Source organism: Grammomys surdaster, unplaced genomic scaffold (genome assembly GCF_004785775.1).
Source record: "Grammomys surdaster isolate TR1022 unplaced genomic scaffold, NIH_TR_1.0 125928, whole genome shotgun sequence".
NCBI classification, from domain to species: Eukaryota; Metazoa; Chordata; class Mammalia; order Rodentia; family Muridae; genus Grammomys; species Grammomys surdaster.
This window is the reverse complement of record NW_021620751.1, coordinates 3,559,730-3,578,069: the sequence shown is the minus strand read 5'-3', so window position 1 is coordinate 3,578,069 and position 18,340 is coordinate 3,559,730. Positions and strand designations below refer to the sequence as shown.

At 38.9% G+C, this 18,340-nt stretch overlaps 1 protein-coding gene across 1 annotated transcript in view; it reads right to left on the bottom strand.

Annotated features, from left to right (window-relative positions):
• Positions 1–17,652, bottom strand: part of Mthfd2l (methylenetetrahydrofolate dehydrogenase (NADP+ dependent) 2 like) — an 88,003-nt gene extending 70,351 nt beyond the window's left edge. Inside the window, exon 1 of the mRNA XM_028752652.1 lies at positions 17,440–17,652. Within this exon, the coding sequence (XP_028608485.1) occupies positions 17,440–17,555 (116 nt within the window). The 5' untranslated portion in view covers positions 17,556–17,652. The remainder of the gene's footprint in view (positions 1–17,439) is intronic.
• Between the last annotated feature and the right edge of the window lie 688 nt (positions 17,653–18,340).

The following is an 18,340-nucleotide window of genomic DNA, read 5'->3' as shown; positions in this document are numbered from 1 at the left end:
GCCAGTAAGAAACACTAAACTGAAGAAATGTATGGTACACGAAGGTTCAAAACTGGAGGCTGCTAAGATGGCTGAGCAGTTAAGAAAGCCCATTGCTCTTGCAGAAGAAGGATCAGGTTCAGTTCCCAGTACACACATGGTAGCTCAGAACTGACTGTAACTCCTGTTCCAGAGAAGAACTCACCCTCTGTAGCCTCCACAGGCACTGCACACACACGCTACAGGGCCATGCATGTGGGCAAAGACACATAAAGTAAAAACGAATATCCAAAACCACTACGAGCATATAAAATTTAACTGTTCTAACTACACCTGACATTCATTTTCAGGTTCATAAATAGTATTAATGAACTTCAGGAAGGATTATAATTCTTTTGTACTTCTATCTTTTAATCTGTTCCCTCTAAACTAAATGTGTTTATGTCACACCAAATTTATGCTGAAATTCTAAACACCACTGTTCTGAGATTAGGAGGATTACCTTCGAGAGGGAATCAGTGTCAGAGTTTCTGCAAACACCCTGGCCAACAGAAAGAATTCTGAGTCAGCATGACTCAGTAGCAGGTGTTGGTTCAAACTTTGAAAGCCTGAAACTGGGCAGTTTATTTAAGGCATACATAAGTGCAGGACAATTTTGTAAACTAATGTTTCCTTGTCATAATTAACTCAATCCCATGTATACAACAAAACTTAAGACATGATTTATTGAAACTCTTTTCAAAGTACATGTGACCTCTTTCATAAAGATGGGCTTTATAGATTGACAGGTGACACCTTAAGTCTTGTTTTTTTGTTTGTTTGTTTTTTGTTTTTGTTTTTGTTTTTCCGAGATAGGGCTTCTCTGTGGAGCCCTGGCTGTCCTGGAACTCACTCTGTAGACCAGGCTGGCCTCAAACTCAGAAATCTGCCTGCCTCTGCCTCCCAAGTGCTGGAATTAAAGGCATGCACCACCACCGCCCTGCTGACACTTTAAGTCTTGTTGGGAATTGGTTCTAGTGTTTTGTCTTGGTTCAGTCCCCAAATCAAGAATCTGCAATCTGTGTGCTCAGATGCTGAACGTCCCTGTCCCCAGTTGGTTTTTGATTGATCGTTACAGAGCTAACAGCCAATGGCTGGGCAGAGAGAGGCCCGGGACTTCTAGGTTCCCAGGAGAAGAAACACAGGGAGGTGAAAGAAAGAATCTCTGCCAGAAGAGGTTGGAAAGACCACACCGAGAAGGAACAGGAGGGAGTAATGGCCGAAATGTAGGTACAAGAAGGAAAGCGGCCCCCAGAATGGCTACACAGAAGTGTCTTGGGCAGCAAAGATAAGGGGATCACCCAGAAGAAGCCAGGGCAACAAGATAAAATATAGATTTAATAGGTGTTAAGTCAGGAATGCGGGAGGGGAGAATGTGCTGTCTGCAGGAGGTTTAGAAGTGCTCAGTCACTGAGCTAATCAAGACATGACAAAATTAGCTGCTGTGAGTATCTTTCATTTTTGAATCCAGAGAGCTATTGGGCCGGTGCAGTGCACATATGACTGGCCAGGAGCCAAAGCAGTTAACTAATTCACCGTTACAAGGTCTTGGGGAGGATCTGGTATAGTCTTGGTCATACATAGAGTGTAGAGATCATCAAGATATTAAGCACCTCTGCTCCCATTTGTAAAGAATATATGACGTCTCCTATAAAGATTGGTTCTATTGTCTGAGAAACAACGTTCAAGTTAAGAGTATAGGGAGGATAACCAAGATAAACATAAGAGTTTGGGAGCCAACTATGACCTGGTCATATAAATAGCGCAGGGATCACCGGGCTATTAACCATGTCCATTCCCAGCCTTCTGGGAAGAAAGCAGGTCATGCATCTCTTCCTTTGAAGGAACAACCCTGCTTGTCTCTCATTTCTGGTTTCCCAAATGCTAACCTGTGAGCACATGGACCTATTGCCCTCTACAGATCAGGCCCTGGGGGAGAGCCTTTGTAAATGAGGTTAGTGCCCTTACAAGACACTCAGAGGTTTCCCATTAACCTTCCCATACATTAGCACACAGGAGAAAGAGTACTCCATGGTGACACAATGAAGAAAAAGGTAGTGTCTTTGCAGGCTTGTGTTTAGTTTCATATATTCTAGGCATTGGTCCTGTGTCTGAGGGGTAGCTGGATTGTCCCATTTTGCAAGCTCTCTCTTCACTCTGGTTATCACTTCCTTCGCTATCTACATATGTTTCATATAATCCCACTTGTCAGGATTATTTCCACTGTCACTGGAGCCTTTCTAGAACATTCTGGCCTATCTCTGTATCTTTTATTTTAAAGAACTTTTTAATATTTTTTAAAAGAATTTCATGCAGGAGTATTATATTTACGTCATTTCACCCCACTCCCTTCACACTACTCCTCTCATACCCCCCCACTCCCTCTAAAATTCATGACTTCTTTATTATTGTTACACACACACACACACACACACACACACACACAACCTACTGAGTCTATTCAGTGTTGTGTGTTTGGGACTGACCACTTGAGTAACCTGCAAGGGGGATCATCCCTAGAGAAGACTGATTTTCCTTCTCTTAGGAGTCATCAATTGCCTTCATCTGGGACTTATGAAATTCTCCCATCCATACTGGCATGTCAACTGTTATTGTCATTGTGTGGTCTTATTTAGGTGACATGTATTGCCACAGAAACAGGGAATGCAGCAAAGGATCATGGTGAGGGGAGCCTTGAAAAGGGACACAGTATGGCAGAAATTCTATGAAGGGAGACATTGGGAAAACAGGAGAACTCTTAACTGGGAGGTGAGGGGGAGAGGGGAAGGCAACCCGAGAGAAAGAGAGGAAGCAGGATAAAGAACCTTAAGGATAAGCATTTTCTGTTTAATTAAAAACATACACTATAAAGAATATATATATATATATATATATATATATATATATGCATACATAAATAATTTAAATAAAGTTACACCACTTAGGTGGATAGGCCCTTCCCCTCAAAACCATATACTCTCCAACAAAAACCCTAGTACCAGGCATGCAAAGCCTTCTTTATAAACAACACAGGTTGTTTCTGTTGCCTGCTGTTGTCTATTAGCACTTGAAAGTAAGATTCTGTTGCCAAAGACAGCATCCACTTTGGCTCAGGACATGGAGGAACTGAGCTAGAATTGATCTTTGGAGATTCTTTAATTTCATACCTGTTTCTCTCCAGCAGTTTAAAGGTTTCTCACACTAAGGTCTTTGATCCCTTTTTTTAAACTGATTTTTCTTCTGGATGAGAAATGTGGACCTAGTTTCATTCTTCTACGTGTGAAAATCTAGTTTTCCCACTACCCTTTGTAGAAGAGGCTTGATGGTAGTACCTGCATGAGTGTGTGTCTTCTATTTTACTGGTCTATGCATCTGTGTTTGTGCCTGTGCTGTCTTGCTTTAGTTATTACATTTCTGTAATATAATTTGAGACGAGGTATTGTGACACCTCCAGCACTGCTCTTTTGCATAAGAATAGTTTTTGCTGTTCAGGGTCTTGTGTTTCCATATGGATTTACGATGCTTTTTATAATTCAATGAAGACTGACATTAAGCTATTAAAGGGCAGATTATTTTGGGTTAATATAATTGTTTTCACAACACTAATTCTGCTAACATATGAGCATGGGAGAGTTAGCCATTTTCCAATGTCTTCAAATTCTTTCTTCAGTGTTCCAACTTTTCATTTGGAGGTCTTCCACTTCAAGATTTTTTTAAGTTTATTTTGAAAGTTATAAAAAAAATCTTATAAATTTGATTTTTCTGATTTCTGGTTTTTGGCAGGCATGGCTCTGATTTCTGGTATGCAGGAAAGCTTCTGGATTTTCAACATTGATTTTGTACTCTATTAGTTTGCTAAAAATATGTATCAGTTGTAATAGTTTCTGGTGGAAGTTTTAGGACCTTTTAAGTATAAAATGATATCCACATATAGGAGTAACTTCATCTCTTCCTTCCCTATCTCTATCCCTCTAACTCTTTGTATTATTGCCCTAGCTAAGATTCAGAACAGTCTAATGAGTGAAAGTTAAAAGAGTAGACACTGAGGTCTTATTCTATATTTAATAAGACCAGTGGTTTCTTCCATAGTCAGTGTATTACCTATGGTTTTGAAATGTATAATCTTTGCTCTGTTAAGGTAGGTTCTTTCTATTTCATCCATACCTTTATCATGAAGGAAAATTAAAATGGATTTTCCTGCATTAATTAAAATAATCATGTGATTTCCCTTCTTAAGGATATAAATACAGTCTTACAGACAATGCTATATATATCAATTACCATGCATTCAACCAAACTTGCTTTTCTGAAATGAAACCAGTTAGGTCTTGATGTAATTTTAATGTGTTCTTGAAGTCATCTAACCTGATTTTTTTTTTTTGAGAAATTGTATGTCTTTGTGTATTAGGGAAACAGATAATACAGTTTCCTTCCTCATGTTGCTGTTTCTGTGAGCACATTTAGCTTTGTGGATGAATTTGATTGTGTTCTGTCCCTTTCTATCTTATGTAACACTGCCATTAGCTCTCCCTTAACGGTTTGGTAGAATTCTGCAGTGAATCCACCTCGTCCTGTACTTTTGCTGGGAGACCTTTTACTGCTTCAATTCCATTGTTCTTATGGTTCTGTTTAATATGTTTGTTTCTCCTTAATTTAACTTTGGTAGATCACAGGTGTCTAGGAATCCATATATTCCCTCTGCATTATCCAGTTGTTTGGAATATGATGTCATTCCTGAGATATCTTTATATCTACAGTTTTCCCCTTTCACCTCTGTTGTTATTAATTTCGGTCTTCCTTCTTGCTTCCCTTTTGTTAGTTCGGCTAAGGGTTTTTCAGCTGGTCCCTTCTTTCGTTCATTTAGTTTCCAGCATATCATTGTTTCTTGATATTTCCTGCTCTTTGAGTTTGTATTGTTTTTCTAAGCTCTTAAGGTGCATCACTGGATTATTTACTTGAGGTTATCTTGATGTTTTAATCCAAACATTCATACTTATGAATTTCTCCTAAGAATGGATTTTTAGCTCTATCCTAAGGTTTCTGGTTAGCTATTCACTCTATTGGTGATACATGTATTGGTTTACTGCCAGGCACCATATTCCATCAACTGATCCTCACACCTATTTATAGTATTAGATTTCCATTTTGGTTACTACACATTAGTATTATATCTCAAAATAAGGTAGTCTGCCATTTTGGCTCTTAAGACCAAGGCTGTTTTGTCTATTCATGGTCTTTCATGGTCTTTCTTAGACTTTAGGAATTTCTCCTTCCATGAAAATTGCCTTTGGTATTTTGGCAGGACTTGTATTGACTCTAAATAATAAAGATAGTGTTGGCATTTTAATATTAATTTTTCAGAGTATGGACGTAAATTTACGATTTTGGTGAGACTTGTGTTGACTCTGTAGGTCATTGCAGATAGCGTGGGTATTTCAGTATTAAGTTTTCAGACCTTGGATGTAAATTTGGAATTTAACAGGAATTGCATTGCCTCTATAGATAACTGCAGACAGTGTGGGCATCTGAATATTATTTGCTAGTCCAAGAATATGAGAGATTTTCCACATAGTTTTTCTTCAAACCCTTTCATCAACGTTTTGAGTTTTTGGTGTGCAAACCTTTCGCCTCTTTGTTAAGCTTGTCCTTAATTATGTTAAATCTCATGTTGTTGTAAATGAAGATAGTTTCATTATCAGTATATAGAAATGCTACTCATTTCTGGATGCTGCCTGTCTGCGTTACTTTCTGAATTCACTTACCAGGTTTTCAAGGCTCTTTACATAGAAGTCCAGTATCTGTCTCTCTGTCTCTGCCTTTTTGTGTCTTTCAGTATGTATGTATGTATGTATGTATGTATGAATGTATGAATGTATGTATGCATGCATGTATGTATGTATGCATATCTCTCCCCCCCTCTCTCACACACATTTACATATGAGAATTGTTCTTCCTTTCTAATTTGAAAATTTTTCCCTTTACTTGACCTTGCTTTGACTTAGATTTCCAATACCATATTAAAAGAAGTGACCAGAGTAGATATCCTAGCCTTATTTCTGATGTTAAAGGGTAGCTTTTAGATTTTTAACATTAATCTGTGGGTTATCAAAATAAGGTCATTGTGTGAAGAACATCCTTTCTATATCTAATTTATTGAGTTCATATCATAAATGGACACTCAATTTTTAAAATGATTTATCTGCATCTAATGAGACAATCATAATTTCCAGCCTCCATTCTATTCATGTGGAGTGTCACATGTATTTATTTGCTTTTATGCTGAATCATTTTGCATCTCAGAGATAAACTCAGCCTACTATTGATACAATCCTTTTAATGTGCGGTTAAATTTTTTGCTACTGTTTCACCGATTATTTTTGCATCTGTGTTCATCAAGGACCCTGGTTTGTTTTCTCATGGTTTCCTTGTCTGCCTGTGGTATCAGAGTAATGCTGGTCTCATATGAGTTTGAAATGAACTTGAAACTATTTCACCATCTCCTACTCTTTGGAAGGATTTAACAGTGTGGTATTACTGCCTAAAGATTGATATGGTCACCAGTGATTCCATAAGATCCTTGGTGCTGTTGAAAAAAATCTGATATTTATTCAAATTCTGTATTCATTGATGCTGTTTACATTTTGTATTTCTTCATAATAGTCATGGTGGTTTAGGTTTCTAGAAGTTTTCCAGTTTCTTCTCGATTATCTGATTTGTTACAATGTAACAATTCACAGGAGTCTCTTAGCACTCTTCTAGTAGTATATCTATTTTAATTGAAGTTTAAATTTTACTTCAATTTCACCCAATTATTGATACTTAACTGCAACAAACCTATTTCAACAAACTAATAACAACAAAACAATAAAACTTTATGCAGATTTTTTTTTTAGATATTTAGTATATAGCCTTTGCATTTGGGAAATACTCTGCTGCTGATGAATGGAATATTCTATATGTTGTTAGGTTAATTTAGTTTAAAATGTTATCCAAACTACTACAGTCCCTTGTCATTATTAGACTAGTCTTTATTTCTATTTCAGTGGTGGGAATATATATTTTATCTTCTTGAAAAATTGACACAATTATTATGCAATGATCTTCTCTGTCTCCTTAATAGTTTTTTTAAGACTAAAATTCTATTTTTTCAACATACAGCCATGCTACTACTGCATAGAATGTTTTTTCCTATATCACTTTCAGCCAAATGTTATCCTCATAATTAAGATGGGTCTCTTAAAAACAGAATGAATTTAGAGCTTATTTTAATTTATCCAAACATGCACTCCATGCCTTTAATTAAATACTTTATTAAGTAAAGATTTGCTACTGTCATGTTGCTTCCTGGTTATATATGGATCTTTCAATCCTTTCTTCCTCTCTTACTCAGTTTTGCTGATAGCTTCGTGGAGAGTTCCTTTGAATGAAATGACTTGTTTTCTTGCTTTCAATTTCTTCATTTACTTATGAAAACTTGTCCTGGTTATGTTTATGTGTAGGTCTTCGGTCTTCCTGGTTCTCTTTCCACATTTAGGGAGTTTTCTTTCATTTATTTAAGGTTTCTGTTTCCTCCATTTTTCTGTTCTCAGAGTTCCATAATTTGTACTTTGGTTCACTTAGGGTGTCCTGTATATATGGGACCATAAGGTTGGAAAAACTTTCTTCGTTTTCTCTTTTGTGACTCTAATGGGGTAAATTCAAAGAACCTGTCTTCGAGCTCACTAAATATTTAGTTTTTTTGTTTTTGTTTGTTTGTTTGTTTGTTTTTAAGTTGTCTCATTTTTAAATTTCCGATTTTGATTACCGTGTTTCTGATTCCATTTAGGTGTGATGCTGTTGTTTGTTGTTATGTGTGATTTTCTGTAGCTTGCTGAGCTTAGACTATCTTGAATGCTGTTACTGAGACGAAATAAAGAGGGACTGTTATTCTGTTACTTAGCTGATGGCACATGTCTATGGTTATCTGTGATGTATCCATTATATTTAATGCTGTAGGCGACTATTTCAATTTTACAGATTAGCTTCAGCAGAGAATTCTTCCATTAGCCAACTCACCAAGAGATTCTAAGTGGGCTTGTTTGAGTTATTAAGTGAGCAAATGCCTAGACCAAGTATTCACTAAGTACACAAGAATCACTCTGTTGCCTGGATCTACCAAGACAGACCTTAAGCTTGGGTGAATGGGCCAGCCTGGGTCCAGTGTCTAATTGGATGACTGTCAACTGGCTATCAAGGTAATGTTGATCTCGCCTAACGAACTTTAAACTGTTTCTTCCTCTTTTTTTTTGGAAGCATTCATTAAGTGTTGATATTCTTAAATTTTTGATAGTGATCATGAGTGAAGCCATTAGGTACTAGGAGCCAGGTCTGTAGAATGTATCTATGGGGGTAAATCTGGAGCCTGAATCCACACAAAATTACATGAAACCTAAATCCATCTGGGTAAATTTGATACTAGGATGAGCTTTATCTAATTCCATGGATATACAGCCTGGCTTTGGAATGGGATTGTTTTAGCTGATGTTGTGTGTCTATTATGGTAAGCCTGATTTCTAGGTCTTCTATCGGCAGGGACTCACCTACGGTTAAAGGATGTGAATACTACTTTAAGGCCTAAGACTGTGGAATAGACAGCAGTTTTGATGTCTGCAGATGCTGGCCTGATATTGGAGTGGTTCTAAAACTGAGTCTTGAGATGCTGATTTGGAATTTGTGGCTGAAAGAGTCATCCCAGCATTGGAGGATACCTGAAGAAGCCTAGAGGAATGGTGTACAGCCTGCTGCTGAGGTCAGTCTGGAACCTAGTGGAGACCTAGAACATGGAGCCATGTGTGCCAACCGCTAGGCCAGAGCAAGCCTGGAGACTGAGTCAACTGGGGCTGGCCTAGAGTGTGCCTAGCAGCATTTGTTTCATACAAGCTTTTTTAATAAGCCAGGCATGGTGCTGGGGTCTGCAGCAAGGCTGAGAGCTGCCTTCACTCCCCCTTTAGTCATGTGTGTGTGCCCTCCAGACTGTTCTACTGGAGTCTGATGGATGTAACTGTGCAGGTAACCTGTGATTGCCCTTCTCACCCTTCTCAATGCCCCCTCTCTTTAGATAATACATTAAGGTGTCCCACTCTTTCACTGGATACATCCATATGTACGAAAGTATTTCCAGTTGTGGGAGGATGTTCAACTTGATTTTGAGAAGGGAGAACTGAAAAGACCTACTCTGCCATCTTGCTGGTGCCAGCACCCTTTGTTCATTCAAAACATTCCATCAGTGAATCTAAGAAGAAGGTATTACTAGGATGTAGTCTGTATTCTCACTTGTTCTATAGTTTTTTTTGAAAAAATATTCTCAGTTTTAAAATGAAATGCAACTATGTTTGCCTCTAGGCTTTGCACTTTTGCTTTCTTACATGGCTAGACAGTTATTCAGACAGATTGGCCAAGAGTTGTCAGACTTTAAAACCCTGGTGTTTTGTTAAAAATCTATACTTGGCTCCTTAAAGCCACAGTTAAGAACCATCCCTCTTGAAACAGGATTAATCCCCTTGTATAAATAAGAGATCTACTTTCAGTTTGAAGAAACTTATTATGACTAAACGCACTCAAAATTCTTCATTGAATATACAGATATTCTTAGCAATGTGCAAATAGATTATAATAATCCATCAACAGAAATATAAAGCCATAACAAATTAATACTATACATATTAACATAGTTGCTATAATTTAAACATTTAAAACTAATGATAAAATTTATATCTAATACAAAAATATTTTATCATAGAATAATCACTCTCTGATGCCTACAGTCAGATTTCAGAAATGGTAAGGGTTTGAAAAAACTATTTTATAAATCAGTTTATCATACCTACAAACTGTTACATTTTATTTGAAATCTGATAGAAATTGTTAGTCAATATAATCAAAAGTGGGTCAAAAAGAGAAGGCACCTTCCGCCTTGCAAGGTTTTAGGCAAATTTCAATCAATGAAAGAAAAGTTTATAAAAAGAAATTCATAAACCAAAGAGCTAAACTAATTAAATGATAATTCAATGTGCATGTAATTTTGAAGTTATATGGTGCATTAATCTGTTCCTTCCAAGAAACAAAACAAAAAGAATATGTTAACTCCTCAATTCAAGTACTTGTGAAGGTGACCATGTTTGGAAATAAGGGCTTTGCTTGTGCATCTAAGATATCATACAGAAAAGCCTTACTTCACTGTGACTGCTGTCCTTTCAACAGACCCAGGGTATCGTATAAAACATGGAGGGGAGAGAGCTGAGTGATGACCGAGGGAAAGACTGGAGTCATGCCAACACAGCCTAACGAAATCAAGGACTGTGGCAAAACCCAGAGATGGGGAGAGGAAGCATGGAGCCACCATAGCTTATTATCAGACTTCTAGCTTATGGGAGGGGTGAATGGATTCCTACTGCTTTCTCTGTTTGTAGCAAACTTAGTAAATGTCTAAATGTCAACGTCTATGCAGTAGCCTTTCTGCCACCGGATTCTGAAGTCACAGTCTCAGACCCTTTGCATGTGTGAAAACAAACCCTGCCGTAGCACAGATTATAACTGAGGCGGCTTCTAAACGGACACTGTGCAGGTCACACAAGCAGCATGAGCGCTCCGAGCAAAGGATGCTTTCCATCTGAAGGGGACGATGAAAGACGGTGCAAGATTACATCACAGTATGTAGAACGGCATGCTGGGTGGTAACTGAAGTCATGCAATGTAAAACTATGGAGGAATGCAGACTTCTATAACCCCAGTGTAAATGCTCCGACTTATGTAAAAAAAAATATTGAATGAGTGAGCTTAATATTTTCATGTAGGTTATACCTTAAAACATATAAAAATACAACTGAAAAAACAATTTTACTACATCTTATATTTAGATAGTTCTTAAAATCAAACAACTTTTGTGATGGATGGCTTTATCTTTTTTGTTTTCTTTTTTCCTCTTTTATTAAACATAGATTCTTTTCTCATTTAATAATTCTGAATAAAGATTCCCCTCCCTCCCTTGGTCTCAGCTCCTCTTTCATGATGAATTTATCTCACAGACTGTGGTGCAAAGACATTCCAAAAGGAGACAGATATTACCTGTGAATTTATGTAAACAAACATATCTTTATATTTTAATGTGAAATAAAGATAGAAACTGTTTGATTTAGAGGTTTGTCCTAAGCTTAGCAGTACTTTAATATCTGGAGATGAAATAATTTTAAAACTAAAATTATTACTATTTGGCAAAAGAAAACATGTAAAGTTAAAGCTTGTAAAATATTGCAAGATATTTTTTAAATTAAGTATATGCTTAACTTTTCCCAGAAAAATCTGAGTATCAGTAGCAAAAAAGGCATAACTATGAAAGCGATTCAAATTTGTCATAAGTGCTAAGAGTAATTATTCAGTCTAACTAAAAGTTAAAATTCTAAAAGTTTATATGAAAAATTTGCTTTACTATGTAAGTAAACAAACTTTCTTAAAATATTATTGAAAATATTCTGAAGGTACTATTCATAAGTTCCATAATATGTTTCTAAGACAACAAGTAATATAAGTGAGTATTTTTTTATAATTTTAAAATCCTTTTTATTTCTCAGAAATTGTTTTGTGGTCACTGGTTCAAATCAAAAGTACACCTAGCTTGACCCCTTAGAGGTAGCCCTCACAGCACACCTGTGGTAACTAGCTTGGATGCTATTTCCTGAAATTATGGAAATATCTTGATCAGCTCCCAAGGAAGGCAGGAAGACTTTCCCATGGCCTCTCTTCTCTGTTGCTGAGCCAGCTGCTAAATGTGACTTTATTAGTAAGTAATAAATCACTGCAGAAGGCAAGGGGTGTGGAAGAGCAGCCCTGTGCAATAAAAGTTACTCAGTGGAACCCAGAGCGATTGGGTATAATCCTGGTCCACAGGCAATTGCTTCCAAAGAACCAGGATTACACCCAATGCTCTCTGCTGATCTTACCCAGCAAGGCTAAAAGTTGCCTGGCTAGTTTACAAAATGGTTCTACTTTCTAGTTCTCTTAACCAATGGAGACACATAACCTGGAGCAATATGGGTAGAGAGCCATCTATCTGTATTTAGCCATGTTTCTAGGAGCTTATTTGTCTTATTTATAAACATGTAACTTTCTTAAACTATGGTTATTATAATCAAATACAGGGTATAGCGTATAACAAACCTGAGAAGACCAATTAAAAAGAAAGCCAACTTTTTGTATATCAACATAATGCTCCGTAAGTACCAGAGCCTAGTCAAGACCAATACAGCAATCAACTTGGACACTTGGCAAGCCCTTCAGATTTCCATTTAATTATAACTTTAATTAGAGCATCAAGGAACTGCTTTAAGGTCTGTAAAGATGAAAAGGTCTCATATTATCATAAACCATTCTAAGGCCTCCACGAGTTCAGCTTCTGCACTGTATGCCTTGAGGCACAACATGGGTACTTGAAGTTTGTGTTAAAAATATCCAAAAGAATCAAGGCAAAGTCAGATATAGAATAGATACAATAAAGCTAATAACAACAATCCTGAGCCTTTTGTGGCATATTTTTAAAGTAAATGAATACTAATGAACATTAAGCTTAGGCTCATATTATGGGCATTTTATTTCCCACCTTAAGTACTTCACTCAAAAACTGAAGCAATTTTTATGAAAAATCATATATGTGGAAATAAACAAAGCAATAGAGCAAAAAATGGTCTGTTGCGTATGATTCGTTCCAATGTCAATTTTATAGCTTGTCAATTTAGAACCCTCAAATAAAACCAAAGTATTAGTAATTATCAAAAAATATACTCATATACCAAACAGAGACCACAAGATCATTTATATTCTTCTCCAGGAAAGAATTTGATTCCATAAGAAGCCCTGGTTCACCCGAAGAAGTCCCTGGACATATTCTCAGAAGAATGGTTTCAGATGTGAATACACAGAATTACAAGAGAAACCAATTTTATCAAGATAGCCCAGAGTGGGGGGGTAAGTCTTATAGTGTGTACCATATTATCCACGTGATGAAAATAGATGATGTTTTGTGATATCTTAATCAACTGTGATGTTAGAGTATATCTGTGTATTAGTGACCTCACAAGAACTGATGGACAATAACATTAATATGATTTGTTGCCAGTATTTACAAGGGGGAAACACTGAATCAACCAATCAGATGTTAGTGATCTCCTTTCCAGGTTCATGGATTCCCTCAGTTCTATCTATCGGGTCCGATATTAAGATATGCTTCATTATGGGAATCTGAGAAAATAGTAATGAATCTGGTTATATTTAGAGTTTAGCAAAGTATATTTTATCCAGGCGTAGTGATACACCTTTAATCTGAACATTCAGGAGGCAAAAACAGTCAGATCTTTGTGAGTTTGAGGCCAGCCTATATAGTTTCAGGCCATCCAGGGCTATATAGTGAGTCCTGTCTCAGAGAAATAAGTATAACTTGTATGCCAAAAGTGTATTTCTCTGGTTACTGCACTTGCTCAGCACTTCTATGGTCTTGGGTTCAATCTCCATGGTCACACACAAAAAATATCACTTTAGAAAAATGTATAGACAGATTTATGAAAGTATATGCATGCACACATGTGCACTCGTTCGTGTGTGTGTACCAGAGACAGCACAAATGAGACCTTAAAGAGAAAAAAGAATCTTTCCTTTAAAACCTGGAAAGGAGCTTCATTAACAGAAAGGGGGGGGTAGGAGAAGAGAGAGAGGGAGAGGGAGAGAGAGAGAGAAACCGACCAATTCTCTGAACAAGATGATGGGAGGGAGACTTACAAGAAGACTTCAGAGAACCCCTGAAAGAAAAAGTAAATATCCAACTCATATCCTTTCAGGGGTGGTGGAAGTCCCACAACAGGTGGTTTAATCTGGGGTAGCTTCCTTGGCAAGGAATATGGTGAAACAAGGCACTGGGCAAGACCACCAATTGGGAACTAAGAAATCACAGTACAGCAAGACTTCCTAAGTGTCCCACAGTGTTGCAGGAGGTGTGGCCTGGTTTCTTCAGACTGTGGGATCTGGCTTCTTAAAGTGATCAGGTGATCAGGGTTTTACCAGGGCAGGGCTGTGATCTAGCACTGTTACTCTGAAAATTTGATCTTGAGGGTATTACATTAGCACACCCTCTCTGGACAGCTGAGACATACTTGAAAGGATAAAATTTAAATATAAGACACCAAGTGGTGAAACATTTAGCTTCCAAATGTAAAATAACAGAGCTGCTTAGCAAACAAAGCTGTAGCTAAGATAACTAAGTCCAACAGGAAACAGATCACATGATCACCTTTGCCAACAAAACAGTACAATTTTGAGAAACTGCATTGGTAGCCTTTATGACTAGTTCTCCCTTCACCAAAATCAATTTAGATAAAAATCAGCTTTGGGGGATAGATGAGAGATGGCTCAGTGGTTCAGAACATTGCTCTTCCAGAGGTCCTGAGTTCAATTCCCAGCAACCAGATGGTGGCTCACAACCATCTGTAATGGGATCTGATGCTCTCTACTGGTGTGGCTGAAGACAGCTACGGTGTACATAAAATAAATAAATAAATAATTTTTTAAAATCAGATTTTGTCATAGTCCTAATTGGATTCTGGATTCTTTAAGCTTCAGGGAGGATTAAAGGTCTTTAAAGCAAACAGTAACTCTGCAGAAAAGGAAATCCTGAGTAAGTCCTAGAAGGGAGATTCTGAAGACGTTAGCAGTGTTACTATTAAAACCCATCCTGTGACAATTATTGGGCCACTCCTTCTAACATATTTAAATATCATAAACTAGAATCTTTTTCTGACTCCAAAAAATGGGGGCTTTTTAAAAAGCTAGATCAGCAGCAAATATTACAAAGCTATTCACAGTGAAGTATAAAGGCGAAATAGTAGGAAAAGCTGTAGGCTGGTGTTCCAAATGTCATAGTGGCTAAAAGGCATCTGTCGGGAGAGCAAAAGGAGAATGTACTAAATCCATGGCTTGAAAAACCAGTGGTAGCAGTGTGAACAAATATATGAGATCTCATTGAGCTACAGAAATGATGTAAACAAGCCGTGTAGAACTACCCATGTTGTGGGTCACCTGTAAATCTGCCTTGAGCCCAGTACTAGCTAATGTGCAAAGTCTGTGACATTCCTGCCCCAAAGGGCTAGGCAGCTGCTAAGTTCCTCCCAGTGCACTTGCCCCAGACTTATGCAGTGTTTTAAACCAAAGCTACTCTGACTAGAAAAGTCCTTACATAGTACCACAAAGAGGGAATAATTTAAGCACCAACAATGGTTGTTTTTTTTTTTCAACATTTTGACCAGTAGTTCTTTTCATAACAAAAGAAGCTTCAAAAAAATAGAAAGACATATGCATTTACATCAATTTCCTTCAATTATTAAGCTGTAATTTTTGTGCATAAACAGGATACCTGACCAAAAAATTCTAAAGGGGGAAATTATTGCAAAATGAACGGTTAAATAATATTATGAGATTGTATAGCTTCCAAACTGCATCAAATATTATTTCTTGAAATTCAACTTACTAAATTAACCCTCCATGTAGACAATACTTAGTGTGTTCCATTTTTATAGGTGTCTACTTAGACATGAAACATAAAAATGTCAACAATCTTTTTTTCTTTATAAGGGCTCTATAGTGTGACAAACTGGTTAATTTAATATAGTTAATGCCATTGGGGGAGTTTATGTAATCAAGAATAATTTCCAATAAAAAATATACTGTGATTTAAATGTCACGCCAACAGGAGTGATGCTAAGTGTGACACTCACTATGAGGGGCCAGACAAATGAGGTGTCACTTAAAAAGATGACTGAGTGGGGAGGCAGACAGTGGCGACCTCTGGAAGATGGAGTCTCTTCTCTCTGCTGGTCCTAAAAGAGAAAAGAGACACCAATAAACATCAACACACTGTCCACGTTCCTCCCCACCCGAGATACACCCGTTCTACCGGTGTTTCTCATCCTTATAGCCAGCCTGGCCAGCGGGTATATCGGTCAGCACCAAAAGAAATGTCAAAAAATACCACCATATCTGAACTTAATTAGTGCCATCTTAAAAACAAAACCACTACAAATGGCATTTCTTTTATCTATGCAATTGTAATCTGTATCAAACAGAACAGAAAGCAGGCAGGCACAAAGTAATGTCCTTTATTATCACAGTTTGAAAAATCGTCTTCCAAAACCTACTGTACTTTTAATTCTAATGTGGCCACTAAAGGTATTCTTTATGTATGTGTCAGAGTTCAAACCCAAGGCCTGCCACCAGATCAAAATACAAATTACAGGACGGGAAATCTCCATGAGTGTTTGGATATCTATGTGTTTGTGGGTGTGGAATATGTGCCTACAACCAAATATTGGGGTTGTAAGTGTTGTCTCAGCAGGCATTAGGCATGGAGCAAATAGGGGATGGAGACATCGAACTGAGGAAGGGACATTAATCAACTTGTACAGTGCCTTTAGTCTAGAGGGAAGCACTAAAAACTTGAGATTCCAAGGATAACAATTTAAATAGAATACTGTTAGTAGATAATCCCTTCAACTCTGGATTGCAAACAGAACCATTCCAAATCTGTTCTTCCAAGGGAGCAGAGCACTCTGGCAATGTCGAGAGAAAAAGCAAATCCCAACGCTACTACAGCCTAACAGTGTACAGCAATAGAATTCTGAACCACTATCATTTCCACATATCTTCTTCTATAGACCTACTTATTATAAACCATCGCCGAAGTTAAAACTACAGAAAGTACTTTAAATTTTAGTGACTCGAGACTACGATCCAAAAACATCTGATGGGGAGTTAGTTTAAATTACACAGCATCTGTGGACACAGCATCGCTGTTTACTTTCCTTGAGGACACAAAGTAAATATGCACGGACAAGCGAGTCTCCAGCCACCTAGGAAAGCAGCGAAAGTACATTACTGGAAGCCCTGAAAGTTTACAAACGAGGTTTGCTGAATTCGAAGACCCTGGGTAAGACATTGTGAATTGTTGTTCCATAGGTTGGATTCTCCAGCAGACAAGGAAAAGATGAGGCAGGATGGCCTGTTCATGGGCACCGCGATGTCTTTTCATTGTCCCATGCAGCAACCAAATCCGAAGGCTGGCAAGAGAGAGGCCAGCATGAAACCATTAAGACATTCAGAGGTGGGAAAGACTTCAGCAAAGCCCAGTGACAAAAGAACACTGAAACCGAAAGGTTGGTCGACTGTCTCCACAGCGCCTACGCCTGCTCGCACAAGAACAGCCTGAACAAAGCCGGGGTCCGAGCGAGCTGCCCACGCCCGCGGCCCATCGCCTGAGCTCCTTGCACTGTGGTCACCCCAGGCCTCCGCAGGCCCCACCGCCGCCCCGCGCGCTCCGCCCTGCGCGCAGCCCCTACCCGCAGCTCCTACCTTCGGCCGCTGCTCCCGAAGCCCCGCCACGCGCGCTCCGCTACGCCCGGGGCCCGCGCGGGCCCTCGGCCCAGGCGGCCCCGGAGCAGCGAGAAGCCGCGGGCCCGAGTCGCCATGCCTCGCTGTCAGCCTCCGGGGGTCCTGCGGTCGACTCTGCCGCACGCCCGGGGCCCTCAGCAGGGTTCCGGCGAGCCGGGCGGGGCCGAGCCCCGAGGAGGCAGAGGCTCCGCTGGTGGCCGCGGGGTGGCGGGCAACTTGGCTCCGACCCGCGCGCTGTCGCCTCGGGAGCGCAGGGAAGGCCTCCGCCTTTCCTGCAGGCTGCACGCCCCCTGTGCCCCGAGGCGCAGCTCTGGTCCCTGGTCTGGTTTCCATGGTTACAGGAGGGCAACCTGGAGCTGTAGTTTCAGGTCTTTGCTTTTCACTCCCTGTGTGACTTTAGGACACCTTTAGAAAGAAACTCAAGGAGAGGGAGAAACAAAGATGGCCCTGGGATTTCTATGACTCTGCAGCATCCAGAAGATCCATTGCACTCCTTAGAGTTTGTGGTTCCTCGAAGCAGACGGAGTTTGCAATGTGAAAGCAAAAATTAAAGCCATAGGAAAAGACAATCCAATCAGAGTCAAATCTAACAGGAAATATTCCTCCCAAGGCCAAGCCATGACTGTGATGTGAGGAGCATGATCTGTTTCAGAGCTGCTGTCTGACTGAGGGAACTTGTTAATGGAAAGTCTCAGATGTTAGAGATCTTGTTCTGTGAAAATCCCATCAAGAGCAGCGGTGCATCCTCTGGCTGGTAGAAGGCAATTAAACACAGAGCACGGAAGAAAGTCTTGGCATCGAGACTTTATATATAACACTAACACTTTATCATAGCGTGTAGAAGATTTTTAAAAATTCTGCC